This window comes from Jatropha curcas, chromosome 2 (genome assembly GCF_041381405.1).
Source record: "Jatropha curcas cultivar XTBG-Jc1 chromosome 2, XTBG_Jcur_1.0, whole genome shotgun sequence".
NCBI lineage: Eukaryota > Viridiplantae > Streptophyta > Magnoliopsida > Malpighiales > Euphorbiaceae > Jatropha > Jatropha curcas.
In genome coordinates this window covers 25,210,594-25,226,048 of record NC_143152.1, presented here as the reverse complement: position 1 = coordinate 25,226,048, position 15,455 = coordinate 25,210,594, and the positions used below count along the sequence as shown (strand labels likewise).

Below are 15,455 nucleotides of genomic sequence, written 5' to 3'. Positions count from 1 at the left end.
TCAATAAAGTTTTGGGAAGATATCTGGTTATTGAACTCATCACTCAAATCATCTTTTTCCCGTCTCTTCCACATTTCCTCTCTCAAATCAGCCTCAATATTCAGTTGTGGTTATTTTATAAACAGATCATGGTAGTGGAATTTTACTTGAAACCGCAATATGAGACCATCTTATAATTCCTATTATAGAAAATTAGTTCAATACCATAAAGAAATTAAACTCGAACAAACTTGTAAATATTCCTGATAACATGATGAAAATTGAAAATACAACAAGTAGAATGGAAGAATAAAACTTACTTGATGCTTAACTGGAAATTCTTTCTTGAATCTCAATCTCCAACACTGTCGCTTAAAGTCTTTAAAGAGAAAACAATGTAGAGAAAAGTGTAAAGAATGGAATATGTACATAAACGTGTGAACTCTTCTTTTCTTGTGATGTAGGCTCCTTATCTAGACTTCAAAGATTTAAGGTTTCTTTTGGCCAAACCTTTAATTTCGGCCGAACTTTTCAAGTAGTTGTAATTTTACTATAAATCGACCTTTGTACTCTGGGCATCATAAACTTATCAACCTATATAGTTGCAATTACATCTTACTTTGAATTAATATCCAACTCATCATTTTTGCTTCTTAAATTTGGTTCAATTTTTAAATCAAATACTCAATCTTGATTTTTTTTATTCATTATATGAATACTTGGATTTGATTTTATTATTTATTGTTTAAATACTTGGATATGGAATCCATTTTTTTGCATTATTTTTACAAACGTTTCAACTTTAGTTTACTTTTAAAGTATAATTGCAACAAATCGACAAGTTCAGAGTGTTGTAATGCACTTTTAGAGTGCAATTGCACCTTAATAGCAAATTAGGGTGTAACTACAACTAGGTTGATAAGTTCAGGGTGTCCAAGATACAAAGGTCGATTTAGAGTAAAATTGCAACTACTTGAAAAGTTTGAAATGAAATTAAGGGTTAGACCGTTTCTTTTGATCTAATTAGGAAAACCACCTAACTTGTAGATGGAGAAATATCATAATAGGAAACAATTAAATCTTCAATTTCTTTCCAAGTAAAATCCAAATGACCAAATATGATAGAAACTCAAATTAGGCAATTATTTTTGTCGCCCCATTCTTCCTTATTTGATATTTTGGCCAATTCCAAATTAAATCTCTACAAAAACCTTCTAGAACGAGATCAACATAAACAATAAAGCAAAATTAGAATTAAATAAAAATATAAATAAAAACTACCCAACTTAAATAAAAACTACTATATTCTAATAAAAATTATATTAAAATAACTATAAAAATCACGTAGCACCCGACTCTTTTGAGTGCCATCCTTAATGTCATACCAAGTTACCTTTTGAACTCTTCAAATTTGACAATACCATGCCATTTAATAAACATATCCGTAATTTGATTTTAGTCTTATGTGCCTCATTTAGATATCACCTCGAAGCATATTTTCTCTTATGTAATGATAATGTACCTCCATGTGATTCATCCTTGCATGAAACAAAGAATTCTCGGCTATTTGGATTGCAAATTGATTATCACAATATAACTTTACTGTGTAATCTATGGGTTGATATAGATCCTTCATAGTCGTATCAACTATGAATATTCTTGAGCTGCCACCATCACTGCTCGATATTCTACTTCTATACTAGAATGTATGATACGGATCCACTATCACCAATCACTTATGGAGCTCAAGGGAACAAGGAGCATGACAATGACAATCCATTAGTACTTCCTAGTGGACCAATTACAAGGAGCCGTGCAAAGAAATATGGAATAACCATGTCCTTATACATTCAAGAATAAGTCACACAAGAGCTCCATGACCTTGCTTTCAACAAGTGCTATGAAGAACTTGAAGGGACACCTAAGTTTTTCGCATTAATGAAAGCACATGTTAAGATGGAATCTGAAATTCCAGCCCATGGCACGCCCAGACCGTGCTAGGTTAGCATGCCTGTGCAAGGTGGCACACCCCAGGCCATGCCCGCTTCTGACTCTCAAGAGGAAACACTTACCCTGAAGCACGCCCGTGCGTATTGGCACGCCCCAGGCCGTGCTAGCGTCTGCCTCTAGCAAGATTAGTTAGTTTATTTTGAGTTTTAACAATGTTAATGGGTTTGGCCTCCTATAATTTGGCCACCCTTGGTTATTTTATCCTTGATTTGTTCAGATTTAGTTAATCTTTAGATGATTTGGATTAGTTACCTAAATCCTTAAGTTGTTAAGATTTGTTAATCTTATCCTTAGTTGGTTTAGATTAGCTAAATCCTTATCCTTAGCTGATTTAGATTAATTATTCTAAATCCTTTAAGGATCTGGACCTTTAGATCTAGTATAAATAGCTTTGTTATGTTGTTAAACAATTGATATTCAACAATTCAATGAAATAGAAATTCTTCAAATTTGTTCATGCTTTGGCGTGTTCCTTTGGTTAGAGAGATTGTGAGATTGCATTCCTCTAATTGCATCAAGAATCAAGGTAAACTTATCAATTTACTTGTGGCGTTTATCTTATTCTTTACTCTATTATTGGTGTTCTTGCTTCTTTAAGCTTTGAGTGTCATAGAGGGGAGTTTGGTTTGATCTTTGATCTATTCCAAATCTTGTCATAGAGTTCTTGAAATTAATTTTCATAGGGTTCCGTGTCAATGTATATAGTAGGTTTTCTGTTACTGTGCTAAGAAATTGCTCTTAAACCCATATTAAACACATATCGAATGGTGGAGCTCCTTGTATTATGATCTCCAACATAGTCAGACCGCAACGACCAACTATGTTCAATGATATATCTTTCTTATATATGAGGCCATAGTTAATGGTTCCTTTTACATAATTCACTGTCCTTTGTATCACTTCTAAGTGAGATTTCTTATGATACTGCATTAATCAACTGATTACTTTGACTATATATAATATATCAAGTCGAGTTAAGATGAGATAGTTGATAAACGTTATGAAGTCCTTGAGGTCATTGCTTTCAACTCCATTCGAATTGCTAGCATCTTGTGTTCAGGCATCCCAAACTTACTCTTATTTTTAAGGAAAAAAATGTCTTGTGTACAACTAATTATTGATAAACGTTAATCATTAACAGTAAAAATCAACGGTTTTTGGATCTTTCCAGTTATTAAATTTTCGCGCCAAAAAGTAGTGTATTATTTAAGGATATTTATGAAAGAAAAATCATTTGACTTTTTAACGAACTTTGTCGGTTAGTAATCTATACAAACTCGTTCACATATTTAAGGAAAACATATCGCATATGTAACTTAATTATTAATAAACTTACATCTGTTATTAAGTAGGAAAACTACATTTTAACGGTATTTTGAATCTTTTCAACCATTAAATACTCGCGCCAAAAATTGGCACACTATTTAACGATGAAACTAATATCCGTTGCTAATTTATTGTGGAAATTCATTCTTATATTTTTTACAATTACTTTTATGTTTTTCATTGAATTATCCGGTGTTTGGTTGTTGCAAAATTTATCGCCAAATTAGAGAGGAAATAGAATCCATTGCCAAATTCCGTCGCTAATTAGGAGAAATATATATGGTAGTATAGCACAACATACTAATGTAAAATTTGGGGGTTATATATGGGTAATAAATCTCCATAATAATTTTCTTTTGTCCTAATTGCAAAGTAGTTTCTTACTTTTCTTACGTGCCATGGTCTACCTTGTTGCATGTTTCTGACAACTCAACAGGAATCCTCTCTCTCTCTCTCTCTCTCTCTCTCTCTCTCTCTCTCTCCCCTTCTCCTCAATAAATCAAGGCATTGAAAGTCTCAGTGTTTCTTGTATATGCAAAATCCAGAAATGGAAGGGATGAACTATTCAACACCACCACCACTACTACCACCACCACCAACAACAACAACACCACCAACACCACCACCAATAACGACACCGGCACCACCACCACCAACAACAACGACACCAGCACCACCACCACCAACAACAACGACACCACCACCACCACCACCACCAACAACAACAACAACACCAACACCACCCCCAATAACGACACCAGCACCATCAGCACCACCAACAACAACGACACCAGCACCAGCACCAGCGCTAACTACAACACCAACACCACCACCAATAACGACAGCAGCAGCAGCAGCACCACCACCACCATCACCAGCAGCGGCGGCGGCACCACCACTCCCACCACCAGCAGCGGAGGCACCAACACCACTAACAATTCAAAAACTATTAACTAATGAGAGAGTGCATGAGATTCTCAAAAAGTCGGCTCCAATTCCCTTAGATCAACTGCCACCAAATTTATGTCCGCTCTCTCGTTTTTACAGTGGGGACAAGATTGGATTACCAAATGGATGGCTTATCGAGCAAAGGCCGCGGACTACTCCTGAATACGTTGGGAAAGTGGATCAGGTTTTTCATCAACTTACCTTTTTTCCTTTTTTGTGTTAATCTACCCTTAGATATAGTTTTGAATGTTTTGATTAGGGTTCTTAATTATTCTCCTGAATATGTTTTGAATTTATTTATTTTTATTTTGTTTTATTTTTTTTCATTGATTTATTTTAAAACCTTTTACAAGTTCGTTGATTTGTCTTGCAAATGGTTTTTTTTTTTTGTTTTAAAAAAAATTATATATGCATGAGTTCTCTTTTTTTATTTCAAGAAAACTGAATCTAAGAATTTAAGAATACACTTTTTCCCCCTCACTCATAATTGGTCTGCTTGTTAACTGTCAATTACTATGACATGATGAAGCTAAGGTGATGATTATTATATTTTGTCTAACTGTAAAAAATGAGAAAGAGGAGTAGTATTGTTTTCTTGTCAGTTATCTATGGAGGAGACAAAAAGTTCTTGTGGGTTGACTTCAGATTCAGGTTGTTTTGAGTTTAAGTTGTTTGGGTGTCTGGGTCTTTTTTTTTTTTTTTTTTTTTCCCTTTTTCTTTTGTTTTCTTTTCTTTCTTTCTTTCTTCTTCTTCTTCCTTTTTTTTTTTTGAAAGGATGGGTTCCGATCAGGTTGCAGGCGGAATTCGTTACTTATTGAGTCGATCGGCAAAATGATTTTAAATCAATTTCACATTAATTTACGAGTTTTCTATTAGGCCCTAATATTATATCTTTAAAGAAAAATATTCTAAAAATAAATCTTCAAATATGAATTTTTCTTTTAAAATTAATTGAAATTGTAAAATAACTATGTAACGATAAAGTAAAAATAACTATAAAAATTAAATATATATATATAGATGCTAATTATTCATATTGTTAAATTAAATCAAATTATATATTTCAATTCACCTTCACTCTTAAACAAATAATATATAATTTTAGATCACAATTATTAAAAACTGTCTAATAGTTTGATTTTTTTTTTTCTAAAATAAATCAAATTAAACTGTAGATACCATTTGAAGGATTGTTATATAAAACAATTTAATACATGAAAAAGTAACTTTTAATTATTTAGATTAATATTAATAATAAAAAACATTTGACTTTGATTGAGAAATTCACAATGAGTTTGTTCACTTGATATTCAATAAAAACTAATCATATCTAGATAATAAACTAATAGATTTAATATTTCCTCCAAAGAACTAATAGATAGTATGATCAGTGCAGTCGGTATATGTAGGAAGGACTCCGATCTGGATGAAAAAAACCTTATTATTATTATTATTATTATTAAAACACCCCAGAATAAGGCTTCCTAAACCCAGAGGAAAAGAAGGTATCAAAAATCTGTTAAGAACCAAACTGAAAACTCCATAAACCAAAATTAAAAACATCATAGCAGCATTAGCAATATGCCTTTAGAGTACCAATTTCAAAGAGCTACTATCCAATGCTTTTAGATAATCCAAACAAATTCTCCTTCTAACCTAACTTTCTTTTTCTTTTTTCCTCCAACATCATTCACGCTATCACCTTTAATTAAGTTTTCCTCCCTGGCACTTTCCAGAGCATCTGCATTGAAGAAAGAAGGTAATGGAGAAGGTTTGAGAACCCTTCTTTGCCATTTCCAAACACTGCAGGTTATCTAAGATTAGGGGGTTTCACCAGTTTACTGTAAGACCTATTATCTCTAGAGGGAAAAGAGGGAGAGGCAAAGGAAGGAGGAGGAAGGGGAGAAACAAGGAGATAATTAGGGTTGTGTCGAGGTCGAAGTTGAAAGATGGAAAGAGAGAGGGTGGGGAGGAGAAAGAGAGAACTTCTTAAAATAGCACCAGGCAGAAAAGCTCCAGAACCAATACCAATGATTAGATAGCTTAAAAGAACCTTCCTCCAAACACAATGATCGAACTTAAAGATATGAACTGAGTGCCATTTGATGAGTAACTGAGAACAAGGGAGAGGGATATAGAAAGGATGAAGTAATGAAAGAGGAAGTCAATAATAGGTGTCATCATAATAATAATCTACATATATTTACCTCTTGTTTTTATAATAAAAATATTAACCTTTAAAATTACTTTTGGCTTAAAATATAGAATTTGAATATTAGGTATAATAATAATAATAATAATACATAAATTGGAGCTAAAGATATAGACTAATATTAAGATTTATGTTTATATTTATATACATCGCATGTTGTTTATACTCATTGCACATTCACATAAATTATATTTTAAAATAATCTCTGTTATTTTTTACTAAAAAGGAGAAATATAAGAGTCATTGTTTCTTCTTTTACATATTGTTCTTATAGCTATTATTTTTCCTTTCTATAGAGTATTATCAAGATTTCTTTTAGAGTTCTCTCAAAACAAAAACATTTGCAGTATTTTTCTTCCTTTCTAAACTACCTTTTTCTTTCAAATTAAATTAAAAAAGAACATAAAACGTATACTTTCAACCAAATATTATTCATTCAAGTTTTAACGTTGTATCAAATCAAAATCAAACGTTTGATAATGAAAGGGAAAAAAAAAAAGTTCTTAATAGCTAAATCAAAAAATCTTTAAAAAAATTAAAAGAATTAAAACTAAGTAGAGTCATTTGTTTGAATTGAAGGCTGAATACTGAATTTGAATCAACAACTTATTGAACTGAATGATTAAGTGCTTGTATTAAGAATTTATTGTTGAATGATTAAGATCGTTTACTAAATGAGATATCTAAATAATTTGAATGAGTGTATTTTCCACATATTTGAGCTTCTATATTTTTTATATATATTTTTTTTACATAATAATATTATACTATAAGATAAAGCCAAGTATACAACCTTTTAGAAAAAAAACAAAACATATAAATTTAATTTATTATTCAACTACTAACATGATATGATTGTGAATGACATGAATGTATATTATTCATATAAAATATAAATTTAATTTTATGATTTATGCTATAAATTAATTATGTAAAATTTAAAAATAGTTCATAATAACTTAAAAAATTCACTAGAAAATATAACATTAAAGTACATCATCCATTAATTCACTATATAATAAAATATAAAGTTAAATTACATCCCAACATAATAAAATAGGAATTTTTTTTGAAAATGCAAATAATAAAATATGAAGTTAAATTATATCCAATATAAATTCCTTTTAAACAGTAGGATGTAATTTGTAATTTAAATATTAAGTGAGGATATTTTTGTCTTCTTATTTAAAAAATTATACAACTTATCGATTAAGTTAAGAAAACTTAGCTTTTTAAATCAATTAATCTTTTCGTCTTCATATTCAAAAAAACCTGCTTATCTAAAAAGATAAAATAAACTTATTTTCTTTTTATCGGAATCAACAAGATAGATGTTTAATAAGTTATAACAAGCTCAAACAAATATACCCTTAATAGCTAAGGCAAATAAATAGTTAAACAAACTATTTATTGATAGAACAAAACCTCTGCAATAAGATTATAATTCTTAATTGAAATTGGACAAAACTTCCCATCTAATATGGAATTATGTTCAATTGAAATTATTCTTTGGGGAACATATTTTAAAATTAGTAAATAACTTAATTTACAAAAAATATATTATTATTATTTAGCGAATATATATTTTAAAATTTTTAAATAACTTTATTATGTAAAAAATACAAAATCAAGAAGTTAAAGTAAAAAAAAAAGAAAAAGAAAATTTTATTCAAATTATATAGCTTATTAATTACCATCTAGTTTTAAATATTTTTCTTGAAATATATACATTGCACGTTTATTCATTGTGAGACATTTTAAAATTTCTAAATATATACATAATAATATGGTGGGACAAAAATTTCCATAATAAAGTTGTAATTTCTAATTAAATTGAATACAATTTCCCAATTATCATTCCTAATATAATATAATTAATCAAATTAAAGATTATTTAAATTGTAGAACAGTATAGAGATACGTCGAATTCATTCTCTTGTGATATAACCTTTCTTATATAGACTTTAAAAATTTTGGCCTTTTAAAGAAATCTATCCAATAGAAAAACATCCAATCTCTAATTTCTTCCCAAATAATATAATAATTTAAATATGTCAAATGATCAAGTGGTCATTCTTGCTTGTTTGCATTTTTGGCAAATTCCTAATCAAAATTCATATAAAAACCTTTCAAAATGAGCTTAAAATAATGAAAGAAGCAAAATTAAAAATTAAATGAAAATTACTTAAAATCCCAATAAAATTAATTCAAAATAATTATAAAAATTAAACCTATTATAAATATATATGCAATAAGTCAGTAATGAATTTAAACTTTCTTTCTCTAAGGAATAATTTGATAATTAAAAAGTGTAAAGGTGAATTAGAATTTTAAAATTCTTCTCCTCTAATTGAATTAGGCTTTGTCCTTGAATGGCTTCGCTGGGACTAGATATTTAGATGAGAGCCTGAATTAAAACACAATCAATACACGATGAATAGAAAAATAACTGAATCAAGCCAAATTTACTCTGATACCACATTACGAATTGAAAGAGTAAACGTGAATGAATGGATAAGAGGAAATTCATGAAAAAAAATTTATGTAAATTGACTTCACTTAGCTTGAGAATTAATTAACTATTTAACTTTCCACCTATGTATTCCCTTGATTTGGCATTTCAAATACAATTTCAAGGGCAAAATCAAGCTCAAGCAAGTTTAAATTATGCTTATTTGTCCTTATGGGTCCTAAACTCTTATTTGCCCTTTCTGTTCTCACATTGTAATATGGTATCAGATCCAGTATATAAGAATAGGAACTTTAGGTATAGAAAGGGTAGAGCCAGTATATAAGTAGAATCTCATACTTTTATGCAGAGGCAGTAGCAGATGAGTATTTAGGCCATTTGAATAGTCAGAAGATGAGCAGTAAGCGAGTGGGCTTTTTTCTTTTCTTTTTTTTTTTTTTTTTTTTTTTTTTTTTTTATAGTTCTCAATGTTTTGGGTTTATTTGCAAATTTAGGGGGTGTGACAGGTCTCTCGAAAATTTTTTGTATTTATGTACAATTAGATATAGTTTCTAAAATATAAATCTTAATATAAGTCCTATCCTAGAAATAACTTAATAACTGTTTCTCCACTCAAAAAAAAAAAAAAAAAAAAAAAAAAAGAAAATCTCTAGTCACATCCTAACGAAGATAAATGTGTCAAAAGATATGTTAAAAAATATAAATGTGTTAAAATGCATTTTGTAGATATATAGGAGGGTTGACACATAATTGTGAGTGCAGTTCTACTATGAGCCCGAAACAGGGAAGCAGTTCCGTTCACTGCGAGCAGTTTTGGTGTATTTGGAAGTGAAAGCATCAATGGAAAGAGCCATTGCTGGCCAAGCAGGCGACCAACCAAACCAACAATTTGGTCATGATCAGAGCAAGGTCAGCTTGCTTCATTATTTTACATTTAGGCTCTGTTTGTTCCGTAAAATAATTTGCTGAAATGTATTTTCATGGAAAATATTTTTCTCGAAAAATATTTTTCAAAGAACTTCTTTTCCGTTATTTGGTTGTAATATTGAAAATTCGTTAAAAATATTGAAGTTTTTATCTCATAAGACCATAAAAAATATTAATAATAATAGAAATTTTATTATTTAAAAATTTTGTTGTTAAATATGAAAAAAATGAAAAAAAAAATATAAATTATGAAAGCCGCCGATGGCTGGTAGTGGTGGCCGCCGGTGACCAATGGTGGTGATTGGCGGTAAATGATGACTGGTGGTAGTAACTATGATGATTAATAAATTAAAAAAATATGAATTTATAAAATTTGCCAATGTCAGAAAAATATTTTACTCTCTTGAGAACTATAAGTTGTTTTCCTTAAAAAATGACTTAATTTTCCTTCGAAAAATATTTTCTATTGACTTATTTTCTTAAACGCTCCAAACAACGGAAAATTGTGAAAAATATTTTCCTACAAGTTAATTTACGAAAACAAACAGAGCCTTATGGATTAGTTTTTCGCTTTTTTAATTATGGTGTTCTATAGTATATAATTAAAGTGATCAAGGTCTCTTGAACTCACTATATTGATGCAGAATGGAAGTGCAGCAGAGAGCTCCAGCGCCCAGCAAGCAAGTAGCAGCACGCCATGGAAGATGAAAAAGAAGAAGAAGAGAAGGATTACGAGTACGGCTTTTGATTTTGCAAATGCACCTGAATCCATAACATGGGCACTCACTAATGCTGAAAATAATGAGTGGAGTGCTTTTCATGGTGATGAAACTGGTGTTCCAAATGACCTCAAGATTCATTGGAATCAAATTTTTATGATTTCCATCAAAAATTACCAAAATCATGCACCAATTCCCTGAGCCAGGTACCCTCTTCACTAATCTTGCGAATGATACAAAAAGTGAAGTCCTGAACCTGATATTTGATTTAACATGAAAATGCAGGTTTTGGATTTAATTGATGCTGAAATGAAGACTGAAGAGTGATGGAAAATCGATGAATTGGCCAACTGCTATTTAATAGAAGACGAATAATAATAAACTTTTCAAAGACAATTTCGTTCGAATGTCTTCAGTTATAATATTGTAAGTCAAAGTTAACTTCTATACATTGCTTGTTTGTTAAGGATGTAGATTGCAACCTACCTTTGAAAAACTAGCATGCTCATTTCCATTTATGACATGATTTTCTAAACTAAAGCTCTCTATCGTTCAGGAAAACTAAATTTCAGGGTCTTTTTTTATTTTCTTTTTGGTGTGGTTTTGGAAGAGCGACACCACACCAATTCTGGAGCAAAACACTACTGCTTGAACAAAGCCTACATGGTACCTAATCATCTTTTTGTTCATCACTCAATCGCAGGCTATTTCAAACAAAGCCTAGTTTAGTCAAATAAAATATCATGTTACCTAATGCACGCATCTAAAACAAAATATTTAATGAACAAGATTAGCAGCTGCAATATTGCAGCAACCCACAAACTACCAAAAATATTTTCAAGCAATTTTTGGCATAAAATCATGATATATTTCTTCAAAAGAGAATGCAATATGTAAATGTTAAGCCAATCTTACCTTACATTCACCCAGTCCATGCCATAAACAGACATCAAATATAAGTAGACATCTATAGATAGAATTTTTCTAGAAGCCCCATTCCTTACAGCCAGATAATCATAACTTCTCACCGGCCATTGGGCTCTGCAAGCCTAGGCCTGCACATCACCTGTTCAAGAAACTTGGAAAGGCGCAAATGCTTTGTAGCCCATTGCTCAGCCAATTTCTGCTCCTTGGCTTCAGCATCTCTTCTCAATTCAGCTAATTGTTCCCTGTATTCTGCTTCGATCCTATCAAGAGAAGCCTTCTGTTCTTCCCTAAGAGCCTTGATCTTCGACTCTATCTCTTCCATTTTCTCCCTCCTCCGGCATGACTTCTCTGACTCCAGCTGTAGCTCTACCCTTCGTAGCCTCCAGGCAGCTTCCTTCTTGTGTGCTGCCCAAGCACGATGCCCTTCTTCCAACTCTCTGCAACACTCTGCCAATTCAGATATCATCATATTCTCACATGTGGACACTGATCCATGAGGTGGCAGACTGCCCAAAACAAAAGAAGTATTATCTGGTCCTCTTTCAGGCTGCAGCCAGGGAATTGGAGGAGGAGGAGCTGCAACTGTTGATGGTGAGAGGCTTAGGGTTACAGAAGGAGAGGGTGGCCTAACAGCAGAAGTGCTGTTGGAAGTAGAAAGCCATGGGGGAAGCATAGTTGGTGCAGGAGTAGGGGGATCAGTATGTAAAAAGCCCCCATTGGAAGTGGCCATGACAAATGCTGGAGCAGGGCGCTCTTTCACTAGCTTCTCTGCAAAAGTCTCCAGAATCCTATCGTACTTGCCCTCGTCAATTGGTTCTATTGTCTTGTTATTTTCCTTTTGCTCTCTCTGCTGCTTCTCCTTGAACACTTCCCACCACTTTCCAAGTCTCTTAGCAGTTCTTCCTGGAACTTCAGCTGCAATTTTCTTCCATTTGTTACCGTGTTTAGCCTGAAGTCGGATAACAAGACGCTGCTCTTCTTCAGTAAGTGATCCTTTCTTTATACCAGGCTTGAGGTAGTTCTTCCACCTTTCTAAGCAGGATTTGGCATCCCTGTTTAGGGGTGTGTTCATGCGCTGTGATACAAGGTTCCACTCCCTTGGACCATATTGCTTAACATATGCACGTAACAAGGCGTCCTCTTCAGCTCTCCAACGCTGCCTCTCCTTCATTTCCATGTAAAAGCTCCACTGCCCATTTCCTTGAACTCTTCATAATGTATCTGAAAAGTGCCAGATAAAATATCATTTTATGTAAACCAAGAAATAAAAGGACCAATTACTCTAATGATTCCAAGATTCCATCAGAAAGATATGAAGCCAGCAAAAGAAAAAAAGGGAGGCAGAATTATCAAAAATTGGAAAGTTAGAAAAGTTTGTTTCCACATTGCATATTTTATTTAAAAGACAACCACCACCATTAACAATGAAGGTATGAAACTTAAATAGTAGTTGGTTTCATGCCCGCAAATATCTGCCAGATACTTAACAGGAGCATTCATTCAACAGATATACAGCCTAACTATAGAGGTTAAACACCAAGCAAAGGCTGTTGATAAAGATTTTAACTGCGCTTATCAACCCACTAAAAAGATGACAGAAACAAATAATCAGGGGCAGAAACACCTCCAATACCCTCATCTCTTTCTACTTCTATCTCAGGTACAAGCGCATAATTGGCAAAACGAATTTTTACCCAGGCACCAGCAAATAATTGCAAACAACAGTTGATCAAATAAATCAGTGGGTATTAACATCTAGATTTTCCAACATGAATAGAAAATGATGTGAAGCAACGAATATGACAAGAATGAAGTCCACAAAGTATCTAAGGTATAACATTAAACACAGTCAAAGAAAATGACAACAACATTTTGAGTACATCTCAATCAATATATTTATGCAGACGTACAACATAGCATTTAACGTGCTAGACATCAATAATGCACAATACACAGAAAAACCAGTTGGTGCTCATTAGCAGTGCTTATAGTGAAAGAACATAGCATAACAAATTCAAGTGGCCCCTGCAATTAGATTTTGCCTAAATTTGTAATTAAAATCATATGTTAAATCATGTGGATCTAGAGATAAATTAAGAGCACAACAAGTACGAAATACATATTGTGCTTACAAAATATGATCTTCTGAATGACCTACCGGGGATATCACAATCAAAAGCAGTGAGGACATGGTGCTCAAATCATGTAGATTTTAAGACCAACTGTTAGAAATTGCGGAGCTATTCCAGAATGCAATCAATCTACTGTTGCAGACATACCACAATCAGTTACATGGGCGAAATGGTCAAATTATACAATCATCAGCAAAAATTGGTGCAAAGAATTTAATTGGAATTGTTAGACCCACATCTCAATCACTAAACCACTGATTAAAACAATTTGTTAGATCCAAATAATATGCCCAAGCCCAGCAAGAAACCAAATTGGACAAGTGGCTCGAGGGAAAGGAAAATAATAACGAAAATTATTAACCGAAAGTGTGAGAATTGAAATTAGAGCCAGCTCGAATGGTAATTCACCCACAAAAATTAAATATTTGGAAGATATCAACGGCCAATATTCCGTTGTCTGATGAAACTTGCTCAGAGTGACCAGATGCGATTGCCAATTCCTGTGTTTATAAATTAACATTCCCAAATTCCCAAAACAGAAGCACAATAAACAAATACTAAAAATACTAAAGTCAAAATTTACAACTTTAAGTAGAATAGGACGGATAAGGTATTCCTTCGATGGTTTGAGCCATAGATTCATAAAATAAAGAAATCAAAATAAAAGCAATTTTCTCTCAGCAAGCAAAATTATCCCAATGTAGAATTAAAAAAAAAAACACCTTGCTCATGGAAAAGAAACTTTTTCATTAAAAAATGATGGGAAATGGAAGCAAGTGAAAAGGCTTACATTTTATCATCAAGTACTTGAAACCGAGATTCTTCGTCGACGCATCTCCTGCTCGACACCAGCAATGAAACTCGATAAATAAAAACGTAAGCAGCTAAAGGCCTCAAACCCTAGAGAGAGAAATAGAAATCCTGGCTAGAGAGAGAAACAGAACAGAAAAGAAACTAGAAAGAGAGACAGTATGAGAACTCTTCAAAAATAAGCAGAGAGAATCGAGAGATTAGACTAGAGAGCACAAAAACAAAGCAACAAGCTTAACAGTGAAAATCTTGAGAAAGAAAGATCTGACAGAGCAGAATGGAGAAAAAAGGAAGGCACGCCAATGGCAAGGGAAAAAAAGAGAGTTCTAAATACTGACGATTGTATACAATGTGATTCCGTTAGTTCCACCTCCTCCTCCACCAACAGCACCACCACTACTAACACCGCCAATAGTTACTTACCCAACATATAATAATACACACTACACAGTGCAATAGAGAAACTGACAAAGTCAAGCTTAGAGAGAGAGAGAAAACGAACGAAAAAGAGCAACGAGTAGAGAGAGTCAGAACTAGAGGGAAAGAGGTGCATTAATGCTGCAAGGAAAAGCATTGGCTCGATTTCAGCGCTTAAAATGCGCCACCATTATTCATTTCGCTGCTTTCTGTTTGGAGTTTTCTTTTTCTTTTTATTTTTCTCTCCCTTTTTCTTCTCTGTTTATGGTGAGCGATCCCACACACACTTATCTTCTAATAATGTTAATAATTGATGCATTCCGTTATTAAAAAGACACGCCTGTCATCTAAATAGAAAAACAGCAAAATCACAGCCGTAGAAACATCTGACTCACACCAGAGTCAACGAATTCGTCAACATATAATAATGAATAGAGACGGCACCTGGATGGAGTGAGTCTGCGAATGAAACACGATTACTACGCCGGTTTTACATTATTGGGAAGCGTGACAGATTACGCGCACGTGTCATCTAACGTGGATTAGGTACTATGTGGTCCCCAACGACATAAACTTGT

At 32.6% G+C, this 15,455-nt stretch overlaps 2 protein-coding genes across 2 annotated transcripts; one reads left to right on the top strand and one right to left on the bottom strand.

Moving 5' to 3' along the window:
* Positions 1 to 3,728: 3,728 nt before the first annotated feature.
* LOC149498462 (uncharacterized) lies at positions 3,729 to 11,135 on the top strand. Its single transcript, XM_089717921.1, has 4 exons — positions 3,729 to 4,447; positions 9,708 to 9,854; positions 10,517 to 10,797; positions 10,877 to 11,135. Exons 1-3 carry the CDS (start codon positions 3,848 to 3,850, stop codon positions 10,790 to 10,792), a joined length of 1,023 nt encoding a protein of 340 aa, XP_089574047.1. The 5' UTR covers positions 3,729 to 3,847; the 3' UTR covers positions 10,793 to 10,797; positions 10,877 to 11,135.
* A 301-nt stretch (positions 11,136 to 11,436) lies between these two features.
* AS1 (myb-like HTH transcriptional regulator family protein) lies at positions 11,437 to 15,155 on the bottom strand. The gene is given in 5 exon segments (XM_012219561.4): positions 11,437 to 12,688; positions 12,691 to 12,739; positions 13,677 to 13,782; positions 14,441 to 14,488; positions 14,799 to 15,155. Coding segments are annotated over 3 exon segments (1,155 nt in total). The 5' UTR covers positions 13,710 to 13,782; positions 14,441 to 14,488; positions 14,799 to 15,155; the 3' UTR covers positions 11,437 to 11,615.
* Positions 15,156 to 15,455: the final 300 nt, after the last annotated feature.